Below are 19067 nucleotides of genomic sequence, written 5' to 3' on the forward strand. Positions count from 1 at the left end.
GCTGAAAAAATGATGAGCAATTAAAAGAATTTAGTAGCTGAGCTTCAGTGCCTCATTACACCATAGTTCCACTGCCCAGAACCAAACAGATTACTCCAGCATTTCCTCCAAAGGCAGAATATCAAGTGCTATTGCCAGAGAAGTAGCACTTGCAGTGGTGTCATACCTCATCCCATTCACTGTTCTGAAATTCTGTTTCTTTTTTAAAGCATATTTGTAATATGCTCAGATGTTAAGGTGAGGAATCCAAAAGTACACGGGACAGCAGCCATATGAGATACCTGCTTTATAAATCTATGCCTCTTTCTGGATAGGAACTTGTTCATCCAACACGTACTCAATACCTCAAAAAGTACAGACACACAAATGCAATTTTGTCTGCCCAACTGGTCTGGTTCCTCCTTCCACGAAGAACATCATGAAAGATTTCCCTCTTTTCTGTGGGTCAGCTCCTTGTGTTGTTTCCCTTCCTCTTTTTAGGTAACACAATCACCATAACTGCAAACCAAGACAGCCCAGAACTGCCACAGGTACTGCAGGAATCACCTATGGCAGACTATGCCTTATGCTGCATAAATCAGACTAGATGGCCACAACAGGTTACCCCTGCCCTAAATCACCAGTTTATGGACCTAAAATGGATTATGTAACAGACTACAATCACACTAGAGAATTCTCAGAGTAAATAAGCTTTCAGTACTTGTAGACGTTCAAAGTGAAATCCAGCACCACAATACAGAGAGGAAGAAAGCCTCTCATAGGCAACCCGCTGGAAACACACTGATTTCTACAGAAATAGGAAATTCTGTATGTAGCTCTCAAAAAAAAACCCATAGCAAAATACAACTATACAAAGACAGATAAGACAAGGATCTACCTAACCTGCTCTGGCAAAAGTGGGTACAGTTTCACATGGTCTGTTAAATTCACTAGTCATATGTTTAGTCACAGAGCTTTAGTAAGGACCAGTAAGTCAAGCCAATTATTCTGTAAAAAAAACTTCTTGCATGAGAAAACTTACCCATTACAATGACAAATCCAAAACTAGCCAATGTTAGTGATGATCCACTGTTGATCATATTGACGAGCAGCTTGAATAAGGGATATAGCAGCAATGAGGCCCAGAAAAGCCAATTCAAAAGCGTCCACGGTCGTCGGGGTGGGACTATAGGGACTGCTGGGTAGGTTCCTGTTCGGTAGTACTCTTCCTGGAATGCATCCTGGTGGAACAAAGGAGGGCAACAGTTAAATCCCTATCTGCCAACAAAACTATACATTCCTGACTTTGATGTTTTGTCTGCATTTGTAACCATGGGGAGAGATCAAAGACCAACTCATGGTTGGAAAACATGCACTTTGAAGTCACGAGCACATAATCAGAAAAAAAGAGCTTACAAGGATGCATATGCATCCTCCCTTTCTCTTACACACAGAAGCCTGAAAAATAGCATGCCTAGAGAGTACAACAAATCCAGTAAGGAAAAATGGGTGAGGAGATGAACACTCTTGCAGCTACTGTTTTGCACTTCTTGCAAGAGCTGCAGCCACTGGACAAATAGTAGAGGTAAACCATAGAAGTATTTGGGCTACATCTGCAGCAGCAGATCCTCTGCTCCCTAATGTTCTTCCATCCACTGCTCTAAAACAGCCCAGTCAGAAAAGATGAGCAGACACCATCTTGTATCATCTGGCAAAGACACCTCCCACTCCTGATCACTCTGTCCCATGGAGATAGTCTTACTTATCTTGTTCCCATGCAGTCAATGGAAGAAAGGTCTGTCTATAGACAGTTGAGCATACAAATAGTTTAAAGAGTCTTTCACTGTTTTTGATGGTCTTGTTTAACAGAGAGATAGTAGGGTAGGGTTTGGTTTGTTCTGTGGTTTTGGGGCACATGTGCTGTTGTGCTTTGTTTTGTTTTTTGAAGCACAGAAGGTTTAGAATTCAGTACTTTTCTCTAACGTGGGTGAACAGCATTGCCTTCAACAAATGCGATCAACATAACATATCAAAGCTGGTGGGAAAAAAACAAACAAACATCTTCCTTCTGGTTCCAAAGCAAAGATTATTAACCTGATTAACACAAGACTAGTTAATTGAGACAGAATTAGACTAATATAAGGAACCCCAATTAAGTCAGAATGAAGAGCCAAATTTCTTCAAAGAAAGGAATGCTTCATAATGGCTTCAAAAAATGCTGGCAAAGCCAGTATCGTCCTATCGTCTACTATGCTATGATTTTACATTTACTTATGCTCCAGCTGACATGGACAATTCTTTAATTACTTAATGGCAATCTGAGCAATTACAGGCTGCTACCATTTTCTCTAATTCAAAGGGAGCATTTAGCTTCTAAGAGATTACACAGTAATTAAAGCATTGCTCTCTCTTTACTGAGATTAGAAAAATTATGATTGCTTTGCTCAAGTGAACTAGATTGTACTAGGATCATTATGACCAATTAATTAGTTGCCTTCAATAAATTATACAATGTATGAAGTCTTCTTTACAGTGCTTTGAGGATTTCAGCTTATGACTGGTTTAACACAGTTATTTATCATTGGCAAATTGAATTCTACTATATACACTGGGCCTTCTAAATATCAGCATTACCTACAAAAATATGAACAATTTCTGACTGTTATTGGTAACACCATTAGAGGGCCTATTACTACAGACTGCAATGCAGACACTGAAAAGCAGCAGCATGTTTTCCCCCTTGTTGGCTCTGTACAGCATTGGAGTCAGCAAAACCACTGACCCTATCTCATCCAGATGTTTGAGAGAGATATAAGAAATACATAATGGACAAATGGATGCCACTGTCTTCACCTACACTAACATATTACACACCACTGTGCAGATCAGCTCCTTCATTCAGTTAGGATTCCTTGCCCTTAAAAACATTCCTGTTCCTCACAGAACTGATTCATGTGTTGATCTGTTTTCTGAGACTTAGAGGGTGCCCATGGTACCCACGTACAGCTCAGGACAGTATTTAAATCCATTATACACACCAATAATCCCCACAACCATCTCCCCCACAATCATCTCCTCTCATTCACCTGCATGCAGAGATTGTTTTCCATTTGTAATAAGTTCCACCCATTCAAGAATCATTTTCAGATGTGGAAGAATGCTGATCCTAATGATTCCACCAAACTTGAGTTTCTTCAGACACTGAGGTGAATAATGCAGTAGCAAAAAAGGCAGGGAAAATCCATCATCTTGCAAGAATCAACTGGATTTTTGCTCCCTGCTCCCACCAGGGAGGTCTAGCTACAAAACGATGCCACTGCTCTTCCACAAAGAAATCCTCAAAGAACAAGTATCCAAAAATATACCCTTAGTTCCCAAACACTTGAGTTCTGTACTCCTTCCCTCTTCGCTTACCCTTTACTAATTCCCTGAGGCATTTTGGCATATATTTTCATGCCCTGTTTTCTCTTACAAATGAGAAGAATCAAAAAACTCACTTTCTTTTTAATGGAAATTAAGATTCTCAAGCAGAACTTTATTTCAGGAGCTGAAGCTGTAAAGAGGTACAAAGAAACAAAACATGCAAAGGCTAGCAGGGCTAGCAGAGCTGTGACAATTATACAATACCTCTTCAGACTGGGCACTAACATGCATTAACATGCCCAATCTATTTCTTATTAAAGTCAAAGGGAGCCTTTCTAGTGGGAACAGTTTAATAAAAGAAAAATAAAAAGAGAAAAAGCCAATTTGCAATCCCAAGTTGCACCTTTGTCATGAGCCAGCATTAGCTGAAACAGTGCTGCCTGTCTGTGGAAGGACAAAAATCACCCTCAGCAGAGGAAGAAGCACAAGGGCATGGCATCTGTGTATGCCTGGAAGCATAGGAAGGAGAACAGCGCTTGGTTTGTAATAGGGGGTGCCACTGTTCATCCTTAGAGGACCTGTTTGGTACATTTGCAGCATGGCTACATCAGCAAACAGGAGTCTGAAGCAGAAAGGACATAAGGCAGATTCCCAGAGAGCAGTATCTCTGACTGAGGAGCGTGTAACTGAGACCAGGCAGCGAGGTAAAAAAGACAATACAAGCTTTTCTCAAAGACCAGCTCCTTTATTAATGATTAAAAAGGGTCATGTCCCTTGATGCCCAATAACATCATATGCCTTCCCTCATTCAAACAGCTTTGTGTCCTTGATGATAACAAGTGCCTGTTACTCCATGCCACAGCTGCTACACTACACTACTAGAGTAGTGTACACTACTAGAGTACAATCCAGCTCTGGTCACTAGGGAAGGGAAGGATATAGGAGCTTACCATTAACTTAATCCCACACTCAGATGCTAGAAGCAAAATGTATCTTTCCATGCTTTGGGGAGAGCAGGACTCTTCAGGAGTGCTTTTTTCACATATAAGCTAGAGCAGTTTGAATCACAGCTTGCAGAATGACCCTGCTTCTGCTCACCCCTTTTATTACCATGGCCTTGCAAAAAAGACAGGGCAGCAATTTCTGGTAGCTCTTGGAGCTTCACAGCTGATGAATGCCTCTGAGTGCACCTGCATAACGAGAGGCACATTGTGGGGCAACTCTGCAAAGAGCACATAATTCATCTGTGAAGGTGTGCCAGAGCTGGCAGCCAGTGCACAGTGCAGAAAAAGCTCAGATTGCCGTGAACCAACCGTGCTGCATGCTCTTTTCCCCCCGTAAGGCTTGAGGGAGTATTGCAAAATTACAAATGTCACTGAGAACAAGCAACAGCACATGCAACTGGAATGCAAGATAAAACGGGGAATCTGATTTTCAGTAGTGTGCATACCTTGTCTTATTTTAAAACAGTAAGTGGAGTGCTACAACCAAAATAGACAAAGCAGCTGGTGAGTGCATATCTTGCGATGAATTAGTGTCCTTCGAACAAAACTTCATTAATTTTTATCATTAATATTTACTATTGATATTTTTTTATATATATGTATTAATATTTATCTTGAGATATAGGCCTAGCACAGTTTTGGAAGCAACACTCTGTATCAATGCCACATATCATCTCACCTAAGAGCCAAACGTTGTCTAAAAGAAATATGGCAGAAAGGTGAAGCAGACTCTGCACAATGGCCTTCGTTATCTCAGAACTCTTTAACAAGTTATCCCTGCTCTGTATCCTGAACAGACTGATTTCACAGAGATGAATGATTGCAATGAAATACCAAAAAACAGCTGAAGAGGAACAATGCCATCTTCCAATCCAGAGCCAATCAACCAACAAAAATAACAAAACAAATCCCAAGACGTCCACACTAACTAAAAGCTTCTCAGGGAAAGAAAAACTGAACATAAGCTCATCCCTCCTATGCTTTGATGGGATGGATTCAACCAACCAGCAAACTAAGCTGTTAGGAAAAAAGTAGGATAGATGTATACTCTGTTTGCACTAGAAATAAATGCCAGAGAGAAAATAACAGAATACAAAGTGAATTACTGCAAAGGATGTCATAGAGAATTCAAGAAAACAATTCCCACATTCCCATTTAATTTATGTTCCTTCCTGCAAATCTCTCAATATTATCTTAGCAACGTGAAACATGGTTAGAAATAAAGGTGTAGTAGCAGGAAATTGACTTTTTCAATGTCCAATAAAGTGACTTTTTTCATTAATATTCCTGTAGAGAGAGCACACAGGCCCATAGGTAACATGCTGCCATTCTGCAGAAATGCATTAAGAGGCAGTGACTGAATCAGCTGTGGAAGGCACAACTTATAGAAACGGAGCACCAGAAGCAGTTAGGTCTATAACTGGAGATCAATACACATTTACTTTGCATATTCCTGTAAACAAGCTGCTTGCAGGTAACATTGATTAAAGTACGAGTAGTCATGGTTTGAAGTGGAGAAAGACTATGGCATAGTCAATATAGAAATGCTAGCGTGGTGTTCTGGGTTGAGTACAACCAGCTGCATGGCAATGAGTGGAAAACAGAACTTAGCTACAGTTTAAAATTCCTAAATCCTAAGCATTGCTGTATTCCAGTCTAGATGACTGAGACCATATTGTGCTTTGTGTACCTATGATTCCCACTGACTGAAATGGGAGCGCTGTGTGTATTCAAAGAGTGCGTACCCAACCATAATTTCTTATGCTCATAAAAACAAAACCCACGACAAACAGATTCTGAAAATCTGAAGGATGGATACGAAAGCATTAGAAAAAACCAACAGGCATCTACAAGCACACAGTCATTACTATTCTGCAACTGTCCCATGATTAAGAATCTGAAATGCACGCTCCCATTGCTATGTGCAAATAAGAGAGCAATTTATCAACTTGCCTGGTTAATGTTGGATATTTGCCCTGTAAAAGAGACAGGCTACAACAAGGGACAAACATTTTAATATACTAAAGCAAAATATACATCATTTAGCCCACTAATTTCTTCTTGATTAAGGAGGTGCCTCTTCCGCAGAAGAGGAGGCAGTTGCTATTCTATATACTTCCTCTATAATAGAGCCTTAAAACTGCTCCTTCACTGAGGTTTGCATAAGTTTCCTTCCTCTTGCTCTTAAGAAAGAAAAAAAAAAGAAGGCAACTTGACAGTGCAAGACCTCTTTGCATCTGAAGAAGCAGAACACTTGTCTGTGAAAAACAAACAACAAACCCACAAACTTGTTGAAAAACAAACAACAAACCCACAAACCCCCAGAGCACAACCGCTACATATGAACACTGTAAACATCTACTAACACTATAAAGAACCGAGCACCAGTGGCTCATGAGCCACCCTCTGGACAAAACACCAACCTTTTCTTGATATAGTCTGTGGAGCCAATTAGAACACTCCTGCTCATCTTCTGGGATTTCTTCTAATGGAATCCTCCTGCCAATAGTAAACAAGAGAAATTGAAGAATATTAAATAGTTCTGCTGTGACAAATAGCAAATACACTGCAGAGGGAGATCACTCACCTGACAGGGGACTCACTATACTCATCCCACCACTATTTCATTTATTAAATAATTTGTGGTAACAGCTCCCAGATCAGAAAAGTATAGTTTTGCTTCTAGAGCTACCTTGAATTCTCATATGTATCTGAAACTCAAATACTGATTTCTGAAATAGTAATGCATTCCACCTGAGCTCACCTTCTAGCCACAGGTTTGTAATTTTCTGTTTCTAAAGAAAGGTACTGAATGAGTTGATTTCCTATCTCACTTAAGTAGCTCAAGGCTGTGTTTAACAAGCTAGGCACCAGAGAGAACACACTGTTCTCATAACTAGAGTAAAGCAGATCTAATATTTTTCAGGTAACTTTTCTGATTCATTAAAATTTTTCTAATGTGCATGCAGCTTTAGATAATTTCTAGCAAAATGGCTTCTTTCACAGAAAAATCCCACTTAGAAAAAAATGATTCAACAAATTATGTGAACTTTGGTCAACAATTCTGTGACAGAAAAAAATCCCTTTGTCATCTCCACTTAGAAATGCCAATAACAATGTTCAATAGATTTTGTACTTTTCAGTATTATATATACTTTAATTCATCTCAGTCGAGAACAACATTGAATGAACTTCTTTTAGCAAAAGAGAGAATACTGTGTAATAATCATTACACAGCTTGTCCTAGGCAGGGAGGCAGAGGCAGTCAGTTGTTGGTCAACAGCTGCACCAGATAAGAGAACAGTCCTGAGCTTGGCTTCCATCTAGAAACAAACCACTGTGCCAGAAGGGAAGTGTGCAGATGAGGTTTCTTGACTCCTGCCTCTGGTGCAGGCCTCAATTAAAAAAAATAATAATAAAATCCTGTACAGCTCCAAAAGGGTCCTCATGTCCTGACAGTTGCAGAACATTACACAAAACCCTGAGCAATCCATATGAGTTTTTCTATCTGGAGCACTCTGACACCAGGTTGGTAGAGATTTGCTACATCCATTACCTGCTTGAAAATATTTCCTTATTTGTTCAAGTATACGCTCTTACATGCCAAAAAAAAATGAAAGAATTACAATGTAGATTACTTGCCTTACATATAAATCTGCATGGTATTTCTTTCCATTTAGAACGCCCAGCAATGTTGGATTCTCATTATTTCTAAAATTGAGGGTAGAATCATAGACGGCTGAAACTACAAGAAGAAAAACAGGTTATGTGACCAGAGAAGTAACAGAATGGAAAAATCAGTCATCCACTCTCAGACAAAGAGAATACTTACACACAAAGTCATCAGCACAATAGTTTGAGCTACCACCAAAGTAAAGTTAACGACTGAATATTCAACCTGCAAGTTATCAGAATATCCAAATATCCAGTAAACCTCTCAGGAATTATACCAGTAGAATGGATGAATTTAGTCTCCATGCTTGTCTCCTTCCCCCAGCAGACATCAAACACTGTGGGGAACATAATGACTGTTTATATATCACAGGGCATCCTAGAAGCCCTGTGGTTGGAAAACTATCAGCTTTCTTAACTCTGTCTGGATTAGACGCTCCTCTCCCCATTCTCCTACAGGAAACGGCAAATAACCAGGCAGAAAAACACACAAACAGTGAACAATATATATAGTTTGCCTAAGAATGGGTAAAGTTCACCTGAGATAAATCCTGCAGTCAGAAGGCTGGATACAACTCCTGCTTAGGGTTCAAAACAATCTCCCTTTCACATCCATTCATGGATAACAATGGCATTTGCTAAAGGGCACAGGCAGGGACAGATTAACAGAACTTGACCTGTGAGAGCTGGACTACTGCTAAGGCTGCAGCTATGATTAATATAATATCTGAATTCCAAAGAACTGAACTGCAATGAAGCTTGTAGCCCAAAGAGAACACTTTCTGCATTTCAGGACTGCATAGAAACAGTAAAAGCACTTGGCAAGGGAGGTTTTTTCTTAGCTGAACTAAGACAGTGCCAAAAAATAGTTTCTACAGAGAAAGAGTTTTCTGTTTTAACTCAGAAAAAGCGTTTCAGAAGAGATTCTTTGAACACAGGAGACAAAAACTTTTGACAAATTCATGGTATCAACATGCCTAAGGCAAGGGAGTTAGTTGGAACTGGATGATTTTTAAAGTCCCTTCCCACTCAAACCATTCTATGATTCTAAAATATCCCTAAATATCCTAAACTTTTTTTTTTTTTTTAATATGTCAGAAAACAACTGAAACTGGTTGTGCATCACTTTAGGAATTCCAAGATCAATTGCATCAATAAAAACCAAACTGACTAACATGTGCTTTGTTTAATATCTTCTGCTCTAGAGTTTTGCAGTAAGGAACACTATGGTGGACTTCTGTTGTGAAAGGTGTTGACCCCTCCTAAGGAAGTGTTCTGTTACATAAAATAGATTTGGGTTTATTTTTGAAATTTATTTATGCGAGACAGTTATGGCTTAGTCATAACATTCAGTCCAGCAGAACTTCCCCCACAAAGCAGAATTCATATCCTGGAACAGAATCCAATTTAGTGCTGCAAGGGAATCCTGGAAATAGAGACTTAAACTTTGTCACTGTATGAAGACTGTATCCCTCAGACTTAAGTCTATTTTTTGTACCACAGTTGGGTTTTTGGCCTCAGCTCAAAACTACAAATTGTAAGCCAAAATCTGCTTCAAGTACACTACTTTCAATGTACAATAAAAATAGGCAATTATTTTGAAAAGAAAAGTAATCTACCTCCACTTTAAATCTCTGAAGTGCAGAAGATTTTGCTAATCCACTCTAATTTACTAATCCAGTGTAACTGAAAGAATACAAAAGCATAATCTGGTTTGTACAAGGTAGTCTCATTAGTTTAGAATAATCTCAAACTACTGAAGAAAAACAACAAAATGAAAACAATAAAGGAAAGCATGATGCATCCAGCCTGTTATTCTTTCCAGCTCTTTTTCATATCATGCAGAAATCTTTTGCTGGCAAAGCAGTATCAAATCCAATATAAGAACAACATATGCAGGAGTAAATAGACCCCTATTATATCTGGATATAAAGTAACTGAAGAGCTAAGCTTTTCCATTATGAAAGTGCAGGAAAAGACGTATTGTGGAGGCGTCAAAGAAAAAGATTTCATAGGATTAAAATTTGCCAGAAAGCATTTGCCAAAGCAGCATACTAGTACACTATATGACATACTGAAATTGTTTTGCACTAAACAAGTACTTTGCATGTATTATTCCATATGTATTTATATATATATATAAACACATATACAATTATGCACATTTTTGTATATAGTAGAACTGGAAATCTCATGACTTTCACATCCAAAAGCTTAAGAAATTTCATGTTTTAAATCAAGTAAAAAATACCTTTCACAGCACCTTCAAAATTTTCCATCTGTCTTAGTCTCAGACCAGTTCTTCACAAGCTTTACTTTAACTATGAAATGATATATCTCTCAAAGAAATTACCTTAAAACATTTTTTTTCATTAACAAAGAAAGATAACTCATTACTGTGGAGCCTTCTGAGAGAACAACATTTCAGTTGCTATTTTCTGACATTAAATAAAGATGTAAATCTCATTTTTGTTTTCTAATCTAAATCTACTTCGGTTCTCTATATAGAATTCTGACAAAGAACTATATAATTAAGGAATTAGGATTAATAATGACCTGGGGTTTAAGAAATCTTGGAATTGTGTATTTAGAGAATTTTTTTTTACTTTTCTTCTCATACACTTTAAAAAAGAATTTTTTTTAATTGGCCTCTTGGATTTCACACATTATTTTGTGGACATTGAGAACTATGGCTGAATGAATGTCCAACAAATCAACCTGCCTGCAACATAACCTCATTCTAGCAAATAACAACCTGAAGTGAAGATTACAGAGCAGAGTGGGGAAAAGAAGGTAGAATTCACTGTACATTTTGGCACAATCCGTTAACATTTAATAGCTCTGGTTATCTTACTTAAAATAATCTACCTGCTCAAACTTGCTAACTTGCTCAGATCTAAGCACTGAAGAATTCCAGGACTGAAGAGCTGCTCATGGAAATTCGTCAGCATTGCCATAATGAATTCCATGAGAACATCACTGTGGAATTCGTTCTTGTGCACTGCCACTAGGACAGCAGTTTCCAGCATGCACAATTGTAAGAAGTTGACAACTTGGAATTATCTGCAATCCATCTTGAGGTACATTTATGAGGTAGCCTTACCTAAACAGGAACAGCTGTAACGAACTACCTGATATATAGACAAGGCAACACAAATAACCATTAAATACATATTTTACAGTATTTATGACATTTATCTTTACTGTGAGTAATGAATAGGTACTTTAGAAACAGATCCGTGTTTTCATTTGCTTCCAGCTGAGCTGTACAGGCAGCAAATTCTACATTATAATCTAACAACAATTTATTAGGACACCACACAACCTCTAGAAATGACAAAGCTGGTAACTTTGTCTGTTACTTGTGAGCTGGTAGAGACAATCACTCATTAAAATATCAGAACTAATTTGAAAATCCTGGAAGCAAGCCTTATTGAAGGACACCTGAACTTGTGAAAGTCACTAAAGGGAAGTGAATTCCATTATTTCTTATGAAGGAAAGAGACTAAATAATCCTGGTTATTTTATGTTATATTATATGTGAAATATTTTAGGAGGGGATTATTTCATTAAATGACCATTTTAGAATAAGACTTTCTGAGTGACATTTGCAGCCATTACAGTAGTATCAACCTCTTGAAGTTATGGTATTCTACAGAGGCACCATGGGCAAAGATACTCTTCCTGTTATAAAAAAGGTCACTGTGATTCCTTAGAGATGGAAAACAAACCTCTACACCAGAGGTTCTGACAATACAAATGCATTCACTCACACAGGCGTATAAAGTTATCTCTATTTAATTTTTAGTGGGAGGAGGGGGAATAAATTAGGAGATAAGTTTCTTTGTTACCTGTGTGAAAGATATTTTTGCCAAACTATGTATCTGCTTATATTGACAGATGTGGTGTCTACTGGTGTGGAGACAATTTCTCATACATACACATGAAATACCAATAATACACAATAAACCCCATCTGAGGCTAAATTTTTCAAAACATGACTTTACTAGACTGATTTCATCTGCATCTGTTTCCAACAGACAAAAAACTACCGCAGAAAGTAGCATCAGAGGTTGAAACGAAGTTTTGGAATGCATCTGTGATCGCTGCTTTTGTGTCTGAATTATATTTCTACTACCACAGCAACCACCTTCCACTCATCCTACAGTATTTCAGCCTCAGAGAGCTGGAATCTTACAATTTTCAGAAAGAGGAGCTAAGAAAAGAGGAAAATGAAAAGCTGACCTTGGTCACAGCCAGCTTGGAACAGGCATTTAGTTTTCCTTCATTGCTATAACAAGCTGCAGTTAACTCCCTTAGCAAAATACTCCAGCTAGGCCCACCACCCCTTCTGGAAGAGCAGAAAGTGCACTAGCCTAAGTGGCAGATCCCAAAATGGGCTTTTTCACACAGAAGCATCATTACAGTGGCCACAACAATGCTCTTTGGAACAAGTAATCTGGTTGCAATATGAGGGATACAATCAGTTACTGCGCCACATAAGGAACAGTGAGCAAGTTAACAAGTGAAGAAGTTAAATATTACTAACTAATGTAAATATTTAAAAGAAAAAATGTCCAAATTACTACATCATAAATCCTCTGCATATGTTGACACTTACAGCAACACTTTTCTTCCTTATAACATGGGTACACCCCACCATTTGTAACATGGTATGTGTGCCGTGCCTGGCAACATTTAAAGCCAGGCTCTGAGCAACCTGATCTAGCTGCAGGTGTCCTTGTTTATTGCAAGGGAGACACGGCCTACATGGCCTTTAAAATGACAGTCAAATGTACCCCTTGTCTCTGTAACAGAGAAACAAATAGTAACCCAGATCTAATTACCTCTCTCTCACTCCAGAAAGTGACAGTGCAAGTAAGGCAACATACCCACAAGAACTGCAACACTTACCAGGGATCATCAGGCTTTTCCCTCTGTTTGTTGGCTGGTTATAAGTTACATAGTTTCAACAACTACCTATGAACCCTCACAAAGGAAATCTTACCTCCTCAGCCTTTACCCTGATAAATCCAGCAAGGATTGAGGCAGCAACATACTGTTCCCTAAATAAGTATTCTAGGGAATCTAAGTCTTTGTTGTCCTGAAAGTATATCGAATATTTAGGATTCTAGAAGTACTACCATGACTTGTCTCATGAATACCTCAAACTTCCTGTAAACCTATAACCCGAGTACCCTGACATTATTTCCTTTTGGAATATTTTCCCATAAATCAGCTGCTTGTCCACAGCCATGCTACGTTTTGTTTTCTTCATACTGAATAGCAACAAGAAAAACAAATCATCACTAAAATCACCTGCCCTTGACTCCCCAGCTCAAGATACTGGAGGTCAGAGAGTTCTGACTCAGATCTTCTTCAGTGCCTCAGGTCTTTCTCCCCTCCTCCTCAGCAAAACAGTCTACTTAAAAGGGAAGGTTAAACTGTGCCCTTCAGGAAGTTGCACATTACCTCCATCTACTTCATGTATCAGAAAAGATCCAAGCAATGCCATCCGTTTTGGGGGTGGGAAATCACTGATGCCTGACAAGCTACAACAGTGATATCATCTAACTGACTTGAGAGAGGATATGAAGAAGAGACATGATAGACAGCAAGGCAGCTGACTGCAAAGTTGTGGGTTTTTTTTTTTTGTTTGTTTTTTGTTTTTTTTTACATCAGCTATCCCAGATATGCCAGATGAAAACACGTCTTCAAAGACAAAAGAAGCTTTGACATTAACTTCAGTCATGCCAGAACATTTTCTTCTAAACCACCAACTACTTTGTCTTCCTTACATATCAGCCTTCTAACAGCACATAAATCCACCAAAGCCCAATTTAGCAATGGGTGCAATTTAGCACTATTTTTCCGTTGTCCTTGAAGTACACAGCAGAAGACTTAGCTGGATTTTCTTAGTCGAACAAGATCACTTCAAAGGCATTTGCGCCGCATTCTTACTGATGGCACTCTAAATTGGTAAATTCAGGTAACCAGAAGGAGGGAAGTAGGGGGTATCAAACAACATTAACAACGAAATATTTATTCATACTTTGCAATTTTTTTCTAAACTTCTCCTACACATATCTTCAGAAAAGGTTGACTTCCCACATCTCTGCTCCACAAAGGTTACCAAAACTCTCCAGAGTATATTTAGGCAGACATTTTAAAGTGCAACATTCTGTTGATAAAAAATGATACTTATATTTGCCATAAGAAAACATTTAGGATGCATTCTTAGATTCTCTGACTTATTGGCTTCATTTGGAATAGGAATTCTTAATAGTATGGCAAAAACTAAGAATCGTTATCCTTTGTGAATATATAGAAAACCCAGAGCTGGGGATTCCTCAATACAATGACAGAGCAGAAAGCAAAAACAAGAAACTAATGAAGCTGCCCCCAGCTTTTGCTAGTCAAACCTGATCTTAATTTTCACAGACTAGTAGAAGAAACCTCAGAAAAGATTCCAGCATTCTTCTGATAAAACATGCACTATGGGGAAAAGAAGAGCACAGCAAAGTGAGAGCAGGTACATGAAATAACCATTTAGCATGTTCCTTGTGACTTTCCTTACCTACATTTCTCAAACACTGCACGGTGACAGCAAATCCTTTTGTTCGTGGCAGTAGGTGATATTTGAGCTTGGGCAAGCCTTTGGCTTCAGCAACCTGCATGCTAGCCTGGTGCTTCTGTTCTGTGAACCTTGTGCCCTCACAATGAATCAGGAACTAAAAAGCAAGAAAGAATAGCAGTCAGAAAACAGCTCAGGTTTTCTACACATGCTTGACCAGAGCCCTCACTGATTCCCACCAATATGGCCCAAACAAACACTGCTAGCAGGGACACAAGTAGACAAATACACTACAAGGTAATTGCCCTGGAACTACTAAAAAAAAAAAAAAAAAAGAAAAACTCTCTTAATTGCCTCCACCCATGTAACTTGCCACCCTGTGGTTTTTAACATCTGCTTTGCTGCTCATGACTAAATGACTTGATTTCTCTAATGGGTCACTCCTTCTCTAAAGAGATGTTAGGAAGCAGTCAAAACGCATTTTCTATTGCACGTCTCCTAGTGATGCAGGGGTGCTCCAGTATCTAAAACTTGTGAAGTGTTTGAACCAAATGCAATTCTAGGAAATGCCTCATTAGCCCACTTGCTTTCACTAGAGCACACGGAGCATAAGCAACAGCAGATACTAGCTTTGATGACAAGGACGGTGCTGATAACATAGGTAGGGCAGTAGATGCAAGAGAACTCTAAGCCTCAATCCCTTGTGAACCACACAGTTTAACTGCTCAGATATGAATTACAATTTTTTTCAGTGTCAGGAAAGGGAGACCATAGGGATCTTCAGAGATTTAGCACATGCTCATGTGCTTTCTGCCAAGCCTGAATCCAAATTAATGCGTCAGAGAGCAGTGCGTATTGCATCAGTGAAGTTTCAGTAACCCACAGCAAAAATTTAGCCCACTAGACAAAGAAACCTGAAGAAACCTGTCCAAGTTTCCAGCTTCAGATCCAGCCTATCTAGGAGCACTTTTACTCACTTATAACGTGCATCATGTTAAATAGTCAGATGAAACATAGAGAAACTGCTGAGAAAACCCTTCTAACACATCTAGCACGTTCTGCCTTCCTATGTACAAGGTGCTACCACTATGCCTTTTGACATTATATCATTCCACACCAGAATAAATCCAACTGTACAACAGCAACTAAATATTTTCTATTACAGGCATAGCCTCCTCTTAGAAATCCTTTCACAGCAGCATGTAAAGGATGGTGGTAATTTGAGTTTACCAATTAGCATTGAACTGCCTACTTCTGCAAAAATGCATTCAACACCTTTTGCAAGTGAAAGAGCACACACACCCCTCCTCCAGCTCCTATATCTAGAGAACTGGAATCTGCCTGAGAAGAGGGGTTGGACTTGATGATCTCTAGAGGTCCCTTCTAAGCCCTACAATTCTGTGATACTTTGAAAGATTATTATTGATCACAGCGGGGACATTTTTGAAATAACACCTGTAGGGCTCCATAGAGGTAGAAAACAGACAGGTTAGACTATTGTACCAGAAATTCAAAATAGAATTCAGCTCTCTCACAGTATTCTGTGGATACTGCTAGGAAGTTCATAAATCAAAGTTCTCAGAAGCGACGTGGTTACCAATAGACAATACCTACACTTCCATCCTTCCAGGCATTGCAGCACCTCCCACTCCTCTCATTAGTCATCACTCACCCAAAAGTTTTCAGGGTAGTCCCGGAGATTCAGCAACTTCTGCATAACTGTTTTCCGATCTTCCTCCCACTTACGCTTGCAGAAGACTATCTCCAGGAAATACCACATCCAGCCAATGATAGGCATGTAGGAGAGCTCCTTCTTTGCCAGCACTTTGGAACTCTGCAAGATAGAGTGAAAGGAAGTAAGACAGAATCACACCATTTACTGAGTTTTGTTCGGACGTGGCACATGCATAGCTAGATAGTAATATGGACTCATATGGATCTGTTCCAGCTTCAAAATCAGTACGAAAACAAAACAAAGAAGAATTTTCCTTGCATGACACAACAGCCAAATCTACTAAACACTCATAAAGCCCGCACTGTACAATAGCATATTGAGACATACATCTCTATCGCAAATGCTTTCCCAATGTAGGAAATCTTAAGTACTAGAAATATCAGCAGTAATACAAATACTTCCTGCGTGTTCAGATTTGTTAATGGAAAGGCAGAAATACTTACACTAGCGAATCTCTCTTCAGAGCATTCTTCTGGAATAAAATAAGCACCATTCCTGCCTCACAGGTTTGACACTGAAGTGATTTATCCACACAATGCATAACAAGTCTATTGCCTATCAAGTGTTCAACTCATTTCAAATCTCAAATCCTACTCTAGATTTCAGTCCTGTGATTACCTCAGAACAATTCTCCTTTAGGCACATTTGACTCCGATTGCTCATTTTCTACTTTTCAAGTCACTCTGCACTGGTGAGCTGTCTCTCTTTCCCATTCAGTGAATAAAAAAGTATGCCACTGTGAGTGCGCGTGTACACAAAAATTATTTCAGCAATCCCTGAGATAGCTGCATTTTCCTAGAGGACAGCAGGAGCAATTACACAATCCAGTTTCTATCTGTGATATCATCATAAGCAGTACCATGCTTGTGCTCTGCAGATAGGTTACAGGACAAGGCATCTGACTAGAAGATGTTATTTACTGGTAGAAATTATGAGCAACTATTATTTGCTTTTATTTCCTTTTTTAGTTGCTGCTGTTCATTTGGTTACTAGGAGAAGAGATTTGACCCAATTCTTCATCTCAGTTCACTTCTTTCATCTACTCTCTTTCCTTGAGGAAGGAAAATACCTTAAATAATTAAGCTATCTAAAAGCTTATAAGAGTGGAAGGCAAATGCACAGAAATAGCTTCCAAGTGACTGTTACACAGAAGAAGTGGAAAAAAAGACATGAGAATTCAATTCCTAAGAATGCAAGAACTTACACTTCAAATAATTGAATACTTTATAACAAAATTATCTCTCTCAGTCATCTGGAGACTGAGTGATGGGCCCAGACCGTATCCCTAAGGCCTGCTCTCCCACAAGGAGCAGCTGGAAGACTCAGTAGCTGAAGCTGAGGCAGCCTTTCTGCAATTTCAGTTTTTCCTGGACGTTAATCCACACTGCACAGAGCAGCAACACTGAGCCCAGCCTCCTCTTCCAGCTTCCCAGACCAGCCACAGGGAAAGGCTCTCCTCCCACCACCTTCCTTAGTTCTCAAACTTTTTTGCCACAGTACTGCTTTTTCTTCTCACAGTTACTTCTAATATGAGTCATCCTCTTATTTCCAGAATAAAGCTAAACAGTTTCAGTGTACACTTTCAAAAATCTCCATGGAGCAGTTTTTGTTATAGGCCATCATGTAGAACACCCAATGAAAATACACACACCAGTACAGAAACTCTTACATTCCCCTCTCCTGTGCAAGACTGAGGAAGATATCTAAGCCAAAGCTTTGCCCTGTTAAAAGCCCAAAAGATGCCAAGTGTTCCCACACCCCAGTCACAACCAGGTCAGTCATTAGCCAGCAGCTCAACTGGAATCCTGGCAGAATCCAGTTCATCAGGCAAAAAGCAGCAGTCACACTTAATTCACCCTCAAAAACAAAGTGAAACAGAGACAGGCCTGATGTGAGCTGCAGTGCCACAGGGTGCAGCATGACCACAACAGCAGAGCAGATGTTTGAATTCTTCCACAGGTCACACTCCTCTGCATTTTCTGTGCCAAAGCATTTCTGAAGTCTAGAAGTGCACTTTAGACAAATGCGAATGCACATCTCCTATATGCACATAAAAAGGAATTACATCACCTAATGCTGCTTCGTGCACCTCACCTACCCCAGAAGTAAAATTTAGGCTGATGGCACAGAAGTATTTGGCAAAAGGAAGCTCTGCAGTCACTACACTGGTAGGAGTGCTCTTCTGTGGGAGGAACATATTAGGCCTGGCCCTCAGGAGCTCTCGTCTCTCTTACAACAACGACAGCTACGGTCTGCTATGTTTCAGCTGTCTACGTATGCACAGCTCCCATGTAAATACAACAGGAAGAACACGGATGCGGTTCACTTCTGCTACCAATTTTCCAAAGAGCTTTGGAAAATACGTGACAGTCACCTCTAACCCTTAAATTCAGCTCACTAAACAGAATAAATAGAGCAAATCTTCACTTCTTTATGAAAAGTACATGGCCTTCCCAAAGGAATTTAAACATTTCCACTGCTCGGAGCGGTGTAATTCCAACAGACATCTTATGAAATCACTGCTGGACAGGGACAGCTTATCTATGGTCACAGCATTTTAACACAGATTAATTTCTTTTACCAAGTTACTTTGGAAAGCCGTGAAGTTCTCCTCGTGTGCCAGTGCCACATACAAAATTTAATTTTAAAAGGTCATTTTAAATATGTTCATACAGCTTTGCTGATTTATGTCTCCAGCCTCAGTTATTCAGCATCTTTTAATCACAGAGTGCAACAAGCA

The 19067-nt window shown here is 39.2% G+C and overlaps 1 protein-coding gene across 2 annotated transcripts in view; it reads right to left on the reverse strand.

Annotated features, from left to right (window-relative positions):
• The window catches only part of AGPAT4 (1-acylglycerol-3-phosphate O-acyltransferase 4), a 69357-nt gene that overhangs the window by 8207 nt on the left and 42083 nt on the right, over positions 1 to 19067 (reverse strand). For both annotated transcript variants that reach the window (XM_042828497.1, XM_042828493.1), the window contains exons 4-8: positions 16265 to 16426; positions 14596 to 14749; positions 7989 to 8091; positions 6770 to 6845; positions 1022 to 1220 (exon numbers count right to left, since the gene is read on the reverse strand). In XM_042828497.1, coding sequence (XP_042684431.1) covers positions 1022 to 1220; positions 6770 to 6845; positions 7989 to 8091; positions 14596 to 14749; positions 16265 to 16426 — 694 coding nt within the window. The remainder of the gene's footprint in view (positions 1 to 1021; positions 1221 to 6769; positions 6846 to 7988; positions 8092 to 14595; positions 14750 to 16264; positions 16427 to 19067) is intronic.

The sequence above is a fragment of the Centrocercus urophasianus genome, unplaced genomic scaffold (assembly GCF_019232065.1).
Source record: "Centrocercus urophasianus isolate 14NV4802_14NV808 unplaced genomic scaffold, USGS_Curo_1.0 seq_10, whole genome shotgun sequence".
NCBI lineage: Eukaryota > Metazoa > Chordata > Aves > Galliformes > Phasianidae > Centrocercus > Centrocercus urophasianus.